Source organism: Astatotilapia calliptera, chromosome 11 (genome assembly GCF_900246225.1).
Source record: "Astatotilapia calliptera chromosome 11, fAstCal1.2, whole genome shotgun sequence".
In the NCBI taxonomy this organism is placed as follows: domain Eukaryota; kingdom Metazoa; phylum Chordata; class Actinopteri; order Cichliformes; family Cichlidae; genus Astatotilapia; species Astatotilapia calliptera.
Window position 1 is genome coordinate 34,362,693 of NC_039312.1, and position 14,543 is coordinate 34,377,235.

Genomic DNA, 14,543 nt, shown 5'->3' on the forward strand with positions numbered 1-14,543 from the left:
TAATGTTCAAGATGAGGATGATTTACAGCCTGAATCTACTGAATGAAAGCTGAGTTAGAGTCACACTCACTCTCTTCAACAGTGCAGCTCCATGTTCATCCACAGAGTGTTTCTCTGAGGAGGAAAGACATTTACAATCAACTCTGAGGATTCAAACATCATCACACATCCAAGTAGAATCAGCCTTCAGACGACACAGATGATTTAAAAGAGAAAAAACAGAATGTAAACTAAAATGACTGACTGTCACACACACATACACACTCTCACTCTTATTAGTATCCCCACGCCCCCCTGCTTAACACCGCAGTTTTACATGTGCACTTTTTTAGGGGAAAATTGCTGTCTATACAGACAATATTCATTTGTAAATGATTAACTAACAATCTTGTCAACACAAAGTTCTTTATTTGGAGCATAGTTGTACAAGAAAGATAAGTTACTGAAAAACTGCTTGTGCTTAAAGTGCGTTGGCACTCTATGGCAATATTGTGGGCAATGTTAAACTTAATCATCACATTGGCCTCCTCTGGCAACCTGTTTGCTGCTGAGTGCTGTTGAAAGGCAGTGGGAGAGGGGACACTTGGGCAGTTCATTTATTGCAGCATATAATGTGTTTTCCGGATACACTGTGCTTTTTCAGTGTCCAGAGATTGATGGCTCTGTGTCAGAGCACATGGCTATGAATTTGAGATTGATCAAGCCTTAATTTAACAAAACCTGCATCAATAATTCTTTTCATCTTTTCTTATTACCCACAGCTACATCCACTTCTGTCAGGCCTAGGCTGCTCACTAGGGCTGGGTATCATCACTGATTTCTACAATCCATTCGATTTGATTCAATTTTTCCTGAGACAGTCAGAAATATTATAATTCTGATCATTTAATAGTACTGATACATGTGCGACTTCATCAGAGGTGTGAACATCACAGCAGATGCCTTTGTGTCAAAGTAACTGAGGATAAAACAGAAAAACATGAAAGATTTTCCTGGCCTGGATTTTTAGCAGATAACCTTAAAAATATTCTGCAATTTTGCATAATTTTAAAAAGTTTAAATTTCTTCAGTATTGAACAGCAGAAATTAGACTTTCATATTATATATACACATATATACACATATACATATGTTAGATTTGTATTGTTGATTGTCATTTATGCTTAGAAATATTTACTTATATATGCTTAGAGTTTTGTAATTAGTTGTAGATTGGTAGAGGTTTTGATCCTTGATAGTCTGCAAACTTTGTGTGTATTAGACAGCACTTTGGGAGCATGAGAGGTCATACCGTGTCTTATTGTTTTATGGTAGGATTAACGTAGCTACGTCTGTTCTAGTCTAAGTGCTCTTTGTTTAGATGAACTGCAGGACTTCCTCACCGTGTTATCTAGGATGAACCATCTAGGGTGAGGGGGAGGCTACCCTCTTCCTGACCAAGGATGTTTGACCCTTTGATCAACAACACACACACACACACACACACACACACACACACACACACACACAGGCAAGGTACTCTTTGTTTGTATGTAGACGTCGTATGTTAATGAACCTATGCATATTCATGTAACCTCAATAAAAGGACAGTGTTACGGGAGGACGGACGAGAGCTACTGGGGTCAAGCGAAGGAACGGCGCTCTGTCTGGTTCTCTCCCGTGCACGAGTAACATGAAGAACTTTGCCTATTTGTGTCTTGCTTAGCAGTGTAATTATATTGTCTTCAACGTTCCAGCGGATGGGTTCAAGCTACAAACCTATCAACATATATATATACATATATATATATATATATACATACATACACATATACATATACATACATACATACACATATACATATACATACACATATACATATACATGCATTTAAAAAAAAAAAAAAAACACCCAGCACGCCCCTGCGGGCGGTTTATCCTTCAAGCTCGGGTCCTCTACCAGAGGCCTGGGAGCTTGAGGGTCCTGCGCAGTATCTTAGCTGTTCCCAGGACTGCGCTCTTCTGGACAGAGATCTCCGATGTTGTTCCCGGGATCTGCTGGAGCCACTCGCCTATCTTGGGAGTCACCGCACCTAGTGCTCCGATTACCACGGGGACCACCGTTACCTTCACCCTCCACATCCTCTCGAGCTCTTCTCTGAGCCCTTGGTATTTCTCCAGCTTCTCGTGTTCCTTCTTCCTGATATTGCTGTCATTCGGAACCGCTACATCGATCACTACGGCCGTCTTCTTCTGTTTGTCTACCACCACTATGTCCGGTTGGTTAGCCACCACCATTTTGTCCGTCTGTATCTGGAAGTCCCACAGGATCTTAGCTCGGTCATTCTCCACCACCCTTGGGGGCATCTCCCATTTTGACCTCGGGACTTCCAGGTTATACTCGGCACAGATGTTCCTGTACACTATGCCGGCCACTTGGTTATGGCGTTCCATGTATGCCTTGCCTGCTAGCATCTTGCACCCTGCTGTTATGTGCTGGATTGTCTCTGGGGCATCTTTACACAGCCTGCACCTGGGGTCTTGCCTGGTGTGATAGACCCCAGCCTCTATGGATCTTGTGCTCAGAGCTTGTTCTTGTGCTGCCATGATTAGTGCCTCTGTGCTGTCTTTCAGTCCAGCTTTGTCCAGCCACTGGTAGGATTTCTGGATATCAGCCACCTCCTCTATCTGCCGGTGGTACATACCGTGCAGGGCTCTGTCCTTCCATGATGGTTCCTCGTCTCCCTCCTCTTTCTTGGGTTTCTGCTGCCTGAGGTATTCACTGAGCACTCGGTCAGTTGGGGCCATCTTCCCAATGTATTCTTGGATGTTCGTTGTCTCATCCTGGACTGTGGTGCTGACACTCACCAGTCCCCGGCCCCCTTCCTTCCGCTTAGCGTACAGCCTCAGGGTGCTGGACTTGGGGTGAAACCCTCCATGCATGGTAAGGAGCTTTCTTGTCTTTATGTCAGTGGCTTCTATCTCCTCCTTTGGCCAGCCTATTACCCCAGCAGGGTACCTGATCACGGGCAGGGCGTACGTGTTGATGGCCCGGATCTTGTTCTTACCATTCAGCTGACTCCTCAGGACTTGCCTGACCCTCTGCAGGTACTTGGTGGTTGCAGCTTTTCTAGCGGCCTCTTCATGGTTCCCATTCGCCTGCGGGATCCCCAAGTACTTGTAACTGTCCTCTATGTCTGCAATGTTGCCTTCTGGTAGTTCAATCCCCTCAGTTCTGACTACCTTCCCCTCTCTTTGTTACCATCCGACTACACTTCTCCAGTCCGAACGACATTCCAATGTCATTGCTGTAAAGCCTGGTAGTGTGGATCAGTGAATCGATGTCTCGTTCACTCTTGGCATACAGCTTGATGTCATCCATGTACAGGAGGTGGCTGACAACTGCTCCGTTCCGTAGTCGGTATCCGTAGCCAGTCTTGTTAATGATCTCACTGAGGGGGTTCAGGCCTATGCAGAACAGCAGTGGGGACAGAGCATCTCCTTGGTAGATCCCGCTCTTGATGGTAACTTGTGCTATGGGCTTGGAGTTGGCCTCTAGTGTTGTACGCCACATCCCCATTGAGTTCCTGATGAAGGCTCTTAGGGTCCCATTGATCTTGTACAATTCTAGGCATTCCAGTATCCAGCTGTGGGGCATTGAGTCATAGGCCTTCTTGTAATCAATCCAGGCAGTGCACAGGTTGGTCAGTCTGGTCTTGCAGTCTCGGCTGATTGTTCTGTCTACCAGTAGCTGGTGTTTTGCACCTCTGGTATTCTTGCCAATTCCTTTCTGTGTCCCGCTCATGTATTGACCCATGTGCCTGTTCATCTTAGCCGATATGATGCCTGACAGGAGCTTCCATGTAGTACTGAGGCAGGTTATTGGTCGGTAGTTGGAGGGGACCGGTCCCTTCTTGGGGTCCTTGGGGATCAGGACCGTCCGGCCTTCAGTTAGCCATTCCGGGTGTCTCTCGTTAACTAGCAGCTGGTTCATTTGTGCTGCCAGACGCTCGTGGAGTGCAGTCAGCTTCTTCAGCCAGTAGGCGTGAACCATGTCGGGCCCTGGTGCTGTCCAACTCTTCATACTGGAGACCCTTTCTTGGATATCTGCCACTGTGATGGTTACTGGACCCTGTTCAGGGAGGTCGCTGTGGTCTGCCCTCAGATCCACTAGCCACTGAGCATTGCCGTTATGGGTTGCATCCTTCTCCCATATGCTCTTCCAGTATTGCTCCGTCTCCAGCCTTGGTGGTGCTGTTCTCTTATTGTTCCCTTGCCACTGAGCCAGCTGCATGCATGCATGCATGCATGCATACATACATACATACATACATACATACATACATACACATATATATATATATATATATATATATATATATATATATATATATATATATATATATATATATATATATGTGTCATGTTCCTGTGATGACCACCATCACCACGGCTTACAGCAGCATGAGGTGGGTGACTATATTCTGGTGTTTTTTCTAAGGAGCAAACTAAAATTAACACAGACTTGCCAGTTCATGGGCCCGGTTATGAAGAGCCTGTTCATGTTCGTGAAAGGACTAAGACAAACAAGTTACCGCCCAAGTCTTCCACAGAACATCTTATCCCTCTGCACAATTATCTAGCATCTCTGTGTATTGATCATGCCACGACCCATGCTTCTAAGAAGTCAGGCTTTAAGACGGTTTTCACTGGAGATGCTAGCCGTGAGGCTCAGTTAAGCCCCTGTGGGACTGAGACCCAGGCCAGGTTGGATCCAGAGGCTGAGTTGGAGGACCCAGTTTGCTCTGGACCTCCCGAAGAGCCTGTTGCTGCTTCCATGGGGGTCACTGGGCAGTTTGTGCAGCCTCTTCCAGTGTCTGCTGGGGGTTCAGGTGAACCACTCCAGCACTCCGCGGCCCCCACTCCGCCATCAGTTCCTGCTGAGTGTTCTGGAGAGACCGCCCTGCCGTCTGCGGTTGCCATGCTGCCACCTGCCACGCCTCAGCCAGAGGTCTCCGCACCTGCTGGCTCTGCCTCGCCTGGTTCTGCCACGCCTCAGCCTGAGGACGACGCCTCGCCTGGTCCTGTCGCGCCAGCTGGAGGTTCAGCCGAGCCCGTCCAGCATCCTGCCACACCTGCTGCAGCGCCACCACCTGGTCCACCACCTGCGGCTTCCACGCCATCGCCTGCAGCGCCACCACCTGGTCCACCACCTGTGGCTTCCACGCCGTCGCCTGCAGCGTTACCACCAGTAGTTTCTATGCAGTCGCCTGCAGCGCCATTATCTAGTCCTGCCTCGCCTGGTCCTTCCACGACCCAGCCAGAGGTCGATGCCACGCCTCTGCTCGTCTCGCCTGCCATGACCCAGCCAGAGGTCGACGCCACGCCTCTGCTCGTCTCGCCTGCCAAGCCATGGAAACCCACCAAACCACCCGAGGGGTCACGTCCACATCCACACTACCGTCGACCGCCAACCAAGCTGCCCGACAGGTCTCGTCCATGCCCACGTCGCTGCCGGCCGACAGCCAAGCCGCCCGACAGGTCTCGTCCACGTCGCCGCCGGCCGACAGCCAAGCCGCCCGACAGGTCTCGTCCACATCGCCGCCGGCCGCCTGCCAAGCCGCCCGACAGGTCTCGTCCACGTCGCCGCCGGCTGCAAGCCAAGCCGCCCGAGTGTGGCCAGCCATACCTGCTTCGCCACTGCCACCTTCCACATGGTCGGCCCCCTGAACCATTGAACTATGGACTGCTATGCTGTCGACCTCCAGGACGGCCCCCTGATCTGCCTGACTTTGGACTCTTGTGCCATCGACCTCCAGGTCGGCCACCTGAACTATTTCGCCATGAACTCCTTTTCTGCGGAGATCATGGTCGCCCTCCTGAAACAGGGTCTCGGACTATTAAGCCCTTGTGTTTGGACTGAGTGCTTCAGATTCTTTGTTTTTTGTGGTTTTGTTTCAAATATCCAGTGGCCTTCAGGTTTCCATTGATGAAGAATGGACCCACTATCGTTGTACCCCATATACCACACCAAACCACCACTTTTGTTGTTCCAACAGTCTTGGAGGGATCCATCCAATGTGGGTTAGTGTCAGACCAATAGCGGTGGTTTTGTTTGTTAACTTCACCATTCACATAAAAGTTTGCCTCATCTCTGAACAAAATCTTCTGCGTGAACTGAGGGTCCTGTTCCAATTTTTGTTTTGCCCATTCTGCAAATTCTGTGTGCCGATCTGGGTCATCCTCGTTGAGATTGTGGATCAGGGAAATTATTTTACTGCTATTGGTAAATAATCATCATCATTACCATTGCATTAATAATATAATTTACAGTATTGATATTGCATTCAGATGTTTAAACAGTGTGTGTGTCTTTCAGAAAGACCAAGTTGCAGGCTGACAGGAAGTTGCAGGCTTTGCAGAACTGAAACCGAAAGTAGTCTAAGTGCAGGTTATTTTGAGGATTATATGTGAGGATGAGCCTCTGTTCTGGTGAAAGGTCAGAAGTGCAACGGGTGAATTGAGAGAGCATTTGAGGACGACATATACACATACACACACACACATTAGTTAGACTCATTTATAGGTGAGAAGTTGGTCATGTTTGTCTCTGGAAAGAGGAACAGCGTCTGGCAGGATGTGGGGCTCGTGTTCCAGACGAGATAGAAGACAATGTTCTTTTAAACCGTGTTAAAAGTCATTGTGGTTTTGATTTGACGTATGTATATATTCTGTCTGTGACGTATGAAGGGGCGTCATTAATTCCAACCCTGATGCTATAAAAATCTGTGTATGCTTTGATTAAGTCGAAGATCAATCCCTGTCTGCGTGCAGACTGGTCTTCCCACGCGTGTATTCATTAAAATCAATTGTTTGACCAAGATCTTCTGGACCAATGGTTGTTTGTACTTTCCTTCCTCAATCTTTGAACCTTAACAAGATGCTGCAGTAGCTGGAGTTTGTAAGGGTGCCATTTGTGAGTAGCTAATATCCGCCGAAGGGATGTTCGACTAATGCCACTCTCCAGTGACATGCGGTGAGTGCTACGCTGTGGGCTCTTGCTGAATGAAGCTAGGACAGCCACTGATGTTTCTTCATTAGTGACAGTTTTCTTGCGTCCACATTTTGGCAAATCCAGCACTGAACCAGTTTCACGAAACTTAGCAAGCAGTTTGCCAACTATAGCATGGGAGATGGGTGGTCTCGTAGGGTGTCTTGCATCGAAATCTGCTGCAATCACCCAGTTACTGCGTTCACCAGATATCAACACAATTTCGATCCGTTCCTCACGTGTTTACCTCTTCGACATGTCAATGGATGTGAACAAAGAGAAACTTGTAAATAACTCATGATAGAATAAAGTTACGTTGAAACCACGCACACCATTGTTTTTCTCGTGACATTACCAATAAGTTTGATGTGTCACATGGCCCTCTTCCTATTGAAAAAACAAAAGTTGTATCCAAGATGGCCGACTTCTAAAAGGCCACCATGGTCACCACCCATCTTGAGGAGTTTGCCCCCTCACATATACTAATGTGCCACAAACAGGACTTTAATATCACCAACCATTCCCATTTTATTACGGTGTATCCATATAAATGGCCCACCCTGTATATACATATATAGACACGGACTTTCAAAGTAAAACAGGAAACATAACACAGAGACGCGAACTTGACAAGGGGATACAGCTGACAGGGGAGACAGAGCAACTAGAGAACACAGAGACATAAACCATAAGAAAACTCTAACAAAGAAACCAAAGACTAGAAATGATAAATAATATAATAAACTCAAAACCCTGAGTCAATGACCCAGGCATCCTAACAGCTTTCTTGTGTAAATGTAACTTTGCCTGTTATTGTGTAAATACTTAAGCTATTGTGTAGCCTACTTCACACACATGGAGAAATGCCAAACTGCCTTTCACTGTTCTTGTAACAGTGACAATAAAAAGCTATTCTATTCTATTCTAAAAGTCAGAGGGAATTAATGACGACATTTATCAAAAATGAATTGTAGTTTGATCTTCTTTTGCTGCTGGTTCAGTGAATTTTGGTTGGAGAGAGACAAAACCTGCAGCTCAGAATCTAGCGCAAAAAAGATGTAAACACAAAGCGCTGACGCATCAGAATCTTTGAACTGTCGGCTTTCAGCCCCAACGGCGTGTCCGTGCAGTCGGGTGAGAAAGCCGAGAAAGAGAAAGCGTCGGTCCGCGCTCTGTGTTCACGTCTTTGTGCTATCGCTTTATTCAAGCTACTCATCTCCCTCTTCCACCTGCACTTTCAAACGTATACACAGGACTACGGACAACTACAGGACCACGGCCAATCATAGAGATCCATCCCCTGACTCTCTCTGATTGGGACACACGATAGGGGTACGATGTGTTTCAGTTGTTGACCACATGGAGACTTTTATTTTTCTTTTACTGCAACAGCTTTTTTTTTAGTTGCACTAATCAAAAATTTGGTCTCATTTGCGATCAAATTGGTCGCAATCTAGAGCCCTGTATGTATATATTTAGTCTGTTAACTACTACATTTTATAAACATTTTGCTCTTACTATTTTTTACATACTATACTGCTGAGTGACTGTCTGCTGCTCGTCAAATACATTTCATTGCAATGTTGACCCTGTGCTAACTTGCATATGACGAATAAAACTGAAACAGAAACAACCCAATAAAAAAATCCATCCATCCCTGAACCAACTTAGGGTTGTGGGGTGTGGAACCTATCAAACTTGTCACAGAGAGCGAGACAGTATTATTCACAGTGTAACAAACAGAGATATATACCCTTTCACATCCACAGCTAATTTGGAACCACTAAACAAGCATGTGTTTGGACTGGAAACCAGAGCACTCTGAGGAAAAGCATGCAGTCACAGGGAGAACATGCTGTGTGCACTGTCCTGACTCTTGGTGGCGCTGTCACTTGGTGTTCGCTCACTCTGCGGTAGAGTATCACTTCCTGTTCCTGCTCAAACACAGTGGTGTTTCTGAGTAGCTTATTTGCTTAGCAATTTAATTAACAACTTTTAAATACATTCTTTTTCATAGTATAATCTTCACCTGCTTCATCCGAAGCACACTTTCTGTGTACTCACTACCTAATTTATACCCAAAGTATTCACTCACTGTCTCTGTACTGTTTCGCTAGCTTAGCTTAGCTCGTAGCCGACTCGTTAGCACCATGGCTACTTCACCTGTCCCTCCTGCACTTTCTTGCTCATTGTGTCAGATGTTTAGTTACTCCTCGGCCTCCTTTAGCAGTAATGATATCTGTAACAAATGTAGCATATTTGCAGCTCTGGAGGCCAGGATTACTGAATTGGAGACTCTGCTTCGCACCCTCCATTCACCCATAGCTAGCCAGGCCCCTGTAGCTGGTGCAGCCGAAGATAGCGTAGGCCCCGCTAGCTGTTCCCCGGCAGACCCCAAGCAGCTGGGGAAAGAGGGCGGCTGGGTGACGGTGAGGAGGAAGCATAGTCCTAAACAGAAGCCCCAGGTACACCACCAACCCGTTCATGTGTCTAACCGTTTTTCCCCACTCGGCGACACACCCGCCGGGGGTCAAACTCTGGTAATTGGTGATTCTGTTCTCAGACATGTGAAGCTAGAGAAACCGGCAACCATAGTCAATTGTCTTCCAGGGGCCAGAGCAGGCGACATTGAAGGAAATTTAAAACTGCTGGCTAAGGGTAAACGTAAATTCAGTAAGATCATAATTCACGTCGGCAGTAATGACACCCGGTTACGCCAATCGGAGGTCACTAAAATCAATATTGAATCGGTGTGCAACTTTGCCAAAACAATGTCGGACTCTGTAGTTTTCTCTGGTCCCCTCCCCAATCAGACCAGGAGTGACATGTTTAGCCGCATGTTCTCCTTAAATTGTTGGCTGTATGAGTGGTGTCCCAGAAACGATGTGGGCTTCATAGATAATTGGCAAACCTTCTGGAGGAAACCTGGTCTTGTTAGGAGAGATGGCATCCATCCCACTTTGGATGGAGCAGCTCTCATTTCTAGAAATATGGACAAATTTATTAAACCCCCCAAAATATGAGTATCCAGAGTTGGGACCAGGAAGCAGAGTTGCAGTCTTACACGCCTCTCTGCAGCTTCTCTCCTCCTGCTACCCCCCCAAAAACCCATCTCCATAGAGACTGTGTCAGCTCCCAAACAGACAAAAAACAAACTAAAAACCAGCAACAAACAACTTAAACATAAACAATCACAAAGAAAGAACAATAAAGTATCCACATCTGAACCAGAGAGTAAAACAGTGAAATGTGGATTATTAAATATTAGGTCTCTCTCCTCCAAGTCTCTGTTAGTACATGACTTAATAATTGATCAACAAATCGATTTACTCTGCCTTACAGAAACCTGGTTGCAGCAGGATGATTATGTTAGTTTAAATGAATCAACACCCCCGAGTCATTCTAACTACCAGAAATCTCGAAGCACAGGCCGAGGGGGCGGTGTGGCAGCAATTTTTCACACCAGCCTATTAATTAATGAAAGACCAAGACAGACTTTTAATTCATTTGAAAGCCTGATGCTCAGCCTCGTCCACCCCAGCTGTGAAACTCAGAAACCAGTCTTACTTGTTATCATCTATCGTCCACCTGGGCCTTACACAGAGTTTCTGTCTGATTTCTCAGACTTTATATCTAATTTAGTTCTGAGCTCAGATAAAATAATTATTGTGGGTGATTTTAACATCCATGTAGATGCTAAAAATGACAGCCTGAACATGGCATTTAATCTGTTATTAGACTCAATTGGTTTCTCTCAAAATGTAAAAGAACCCACCCACCACTTTAATCACACTCTAGATCTTGTTTTAACATATGGCATAGAAACTGAACATTTAACAGTGTTTCCTGAAAACCCTCTCCTGTCTGATCATTTCCTGATAACATTTACATTTACAATAATTGATTACACAGCGGTGGAGAGTAGACTTTATCAAAGTAGATGTCTTTCTGAAAGCGCTGTAACTAAGTTTAAGAATATAATCCACCCACTGTTATCATCTTCAATGCCCTGTACCAACATAGAGCAGAGCAGCTATCTGAACGCTACCCCAACAGAGGTCGATTATCTTGTTAATAATTTCACCTCCTCACTACGTACGACTCTGGATACTGTAGCTCCGGTGAAAACTAAGGTCTCAAATCAGAAGTACCTGACTCCGTGGTATAATTCTCAAACATGTACCCTAAAGCAGATGACTCGTAATCTGGAGAGGAAATGGCGTGTCACAAATTTAGAGGATCATCATTTAGCCTGGAGAAATAGTTTGCTGCTTTATAAGAAAGCCCTCCGCAAAGCCAGAACATCTTACTATTCATACTGATTGAAGAAAATAAGAACAACCCCAGGTTTCTCTTCAGCTCTGTACACTCAAAAAAATGAATGAGGTGGATTGTTCAGTGTATATTAATTATTTATTTTCATTTTACTTAAAATATATGTTTTTGTTAAGTTAACATATGTTTTTCTAATCAAGTCTACGTAATTGTGTCTATTATTCAACGTACATAATACTAATGTGTTACTTGATCGCATAACATTTAAGTTAAGTCAATTAGGATCGATATACCTTGTATATCCACAAGGTGGCAGTAATGCAAAAACAGTTGTAATGAAACCGCGCAGAACAAGAAGGTTTCACGGCTTGTGCCTGCTCATGCGCAAGACTTCAAATTTAACTGAAAAAGGCTGTTTTGGCGCCAAGCTGCTGTTTCTTTGAGAGGTAAGACCACTTTTTTCTTTGACTATGTTGTGTAGTATCTATATGTCCAGCATGGTTATATTTTGCGTTTGTCTTACAAGACATGTTATATCGTTTGCGTGTGCTTGTTTTACATTAGTTTTACTGGGTCCTGGACATGCTTATTTTGTGGACTGTGTAAGAAACATTTTTATTGTTTTTTGTTTTATTAAGGGATTAGCTACAGGGGTTCATGGGGTTATTCTTTCAAGGGGTTATTTTTCCATTTGCTTTCTTGGGATTCCTTTTCTGTAATCCGAGAGTCGGAAATATCGAATAGGATAGCAAGGATAGCATAAAGTGACATTTAAAATCCAAAAAGTCAAGGGCGAAAGCCACTGTGACACCATTGTTCTGCTCTATCAGTAATCTGTATTATGTAAAAATGGTCTGTAAATACAGCATGTTTCCTAGCGGAGTTATACATATCAATGTAGTTATAAATTACAGTTTGTGAAAGTACACACTTAATTTTTTAAATAAAATTATTCAAGACATATGAGTGGACAGACAATGGAGGTCGACAGACCTGGTGATAATTGCTTCTATAGAAAGTTAGCACATGGCAGTGTCAATCTCTTGCTTTTCTTCTGAGTAGTATTTTATTTAGTTGTAATTCAAACAATAATTTGCTTCTTGAAATTAAGGAATTAATTATTTTTTTTCTTTATAAATCTCAGATCCTGCCTTTACCTGCTCCCTCCTATACTGATGTGGTGTATGTGGTATTGCTGAGCTTGTATGTGGTATGTGAACTGTTATACTTTTAAAAACAAAACTGTTTTATAAGTTAAGTTTTCTTTTGTGACCCATCCCATGCCCCTGTTATTTCTTCTCCACATCTGAACCATGGTAAAGGTTGCAGTTCAAGGGCCTGAGGCATGAAATTCTTTTCAGATCAGCTGTGATCAATATTTTTTGGAACTTGATAAATAACAATAAAAGCTGTAATGGCTCCATTAGCATTTTGTGTAAATGTTTGTGTTAAAATTATAGCTTTAATGAGGTCTTACTACATTAGTTTTAGTTTGTATATGTGTACATATAGTATGTATATTTACAGTACAGTATGTTGTGTTTGTTGACATATTTTCAGGTGGAAGCAGAATATGTGAGGATTACTACTGCTGCACATGTTCCAAGGCTTTTTACACAACTTGACCAATACACTGACCAGCTCATAAAAGTCTTCAAGAAAAAAGGAGGCGTTGCAGGGAAGAAAATTAGACAAACTTTGGCCCCAGCCACACAGGTGCGTTATTCTGTTGGTAGCAAAATATTATGGCTAATAAGATCATTTTCAAATTTAAACAGCTAGTGTATGGTAGCTGCACAGTGCACTTACATTTATATTAAGCAAGACAAAGTTTGGTACTCAAAACGTTGGAAAATTTAAATTACCTAAACATATGTAAAATCTGATCCCTTGATTTAGGTTAAACCAGAAGTGAATGTTTTTATGTTATGTTTTAAATGCAAAAAAGATGATGTATTAGTTTGTCTTTACCTCCATTATGGACATATATAATGTGGTGGAAACCCTGCCCAACAGGTTAACTATTCATGTCCATGTGATGATTAGTTGGTCTTGTGTACATGTCTATCTGTGCAGTGGATATGTCATTCATTTTGCGTATAATGTGAGTTTCTGTCATCCTAAAGTATATCTGTTTTCTCTTCCTGTATCTCTGCCACTCTCTACAGAAGGAAACCATTGAAAAGGGGAGGGAGTGTGTCCTCAGGGCACTACCTTTTTACCTGAATGAAGACCCAAGCATCCTCTTCAAAGAATAATTGGTTGGTAATTTTAGTTTAGTTTTTTATCTGTATTAAACCAAATTTTGAATAACTAATGTTGTTGCATGTTGTAATGTTGTTGTTGTTGTAATTTGCATGGAACCTGTTTAAATGTTTTGGGAAATCTTCTTGTATACCCAAACTATTTATATTTATCGTTGAATCTGTAGTCTAAAATAGTGGCGCACTGGGGTGCATGTTCCTAATATTGTGTTTACGTCATTAAAGGGTAGCTTTGGCCCTTTTTCTTTCTTTTTTTTAAAACTGGATGCCATTTTTCTATGTTTTTGTGTCTAAGCTACAGCTGTTCAGAGGGAGCTGGAACAAATTACCCTTGCTATCTTTACCATCGAAAGAGCTGATGCCAGCACTCCTCCAGCCGATGTGGGTATAACCATCTAGTGTGTCCTGCATGACCTGGAAGACCTGGCCTCTGCATGTGCACTCTTAATGGGTGGGATATATGCACTGAATCTCAGTTAACCTCAAGACTGAAAGCTAAGAGACAATCAAAAGTATTGAGATTTAAAGGATTTAATTGAGAGATGATACTGCACCAGAAATGTTGAAGGGTGGTGTGTATATTAGCGTTCAAGGCATATTGTTATGAGGTGGAAATATGTTCATATTCAGTTTGTGTTACATTGTGTGCATTGTAAAGGTAATTGCAATACATACTAAAATTAAGGGTAAGTTAGGAGGTTGATCTGATATCCTCGTGTTGGTGTTGTTCCCAGATCATCATACTAAATGTTGTTCCAGGATCAACATTGCAAGTGACCAATCAGAATGTTGTGACGTCATACTTTTGCGACTTCGGGAAAAACCGGCGTAAAACAAAAAACTGTACTTAAGCTGTGTGAAACCGCCTCTGTCCGCCGATCAACTGACCCTAACCCTAACCGTAACCCTTTAATAAACAGTAAACAGAATTGATATTGTCCTTGCAACATTGGAATTTCATAAATGCACGAATG

The 14,543-nt window shown here is 43.6% G+C and overlaps 1 protein-coding gene and 1 long non-coding RNA gene across 2 annotated transcripts in view; one reads left to right on the plus strand and one right to left on the minus strand.

Annotated features, from left to right (window-relative positions):
- The window catches only part of LOC113032850 (uncharacterized), a 75,531-nt gene that overhangs the window by 10,510 nt on the left and 50,478 nt on the right, over positions 1–14,543 (minus strand). The window contains exon 18 of the mRNA XM_026186001.1: positions 71–114. Within this exon, the coding sequence (XP_026041786.1) occupies positions 71–114 (44 nt within the window). The remainder of the gene's footprint in view (positions 1–70; positions 115–14,543) is intronic.
- Positions 11,442–14,302, plus strand: LOC113032832 (uncharacterized). Its single transcript, XR_003273941.1, has 5 exons — positions 11,442–11,751; positions 12,450–12,515; positions 12,866–13,021; positions 13,474–13,566; positions 13,865–14,302. It is a non-coding gene; the product is annotated as an uncharacterized LOC113032832 (long non-coding RNA).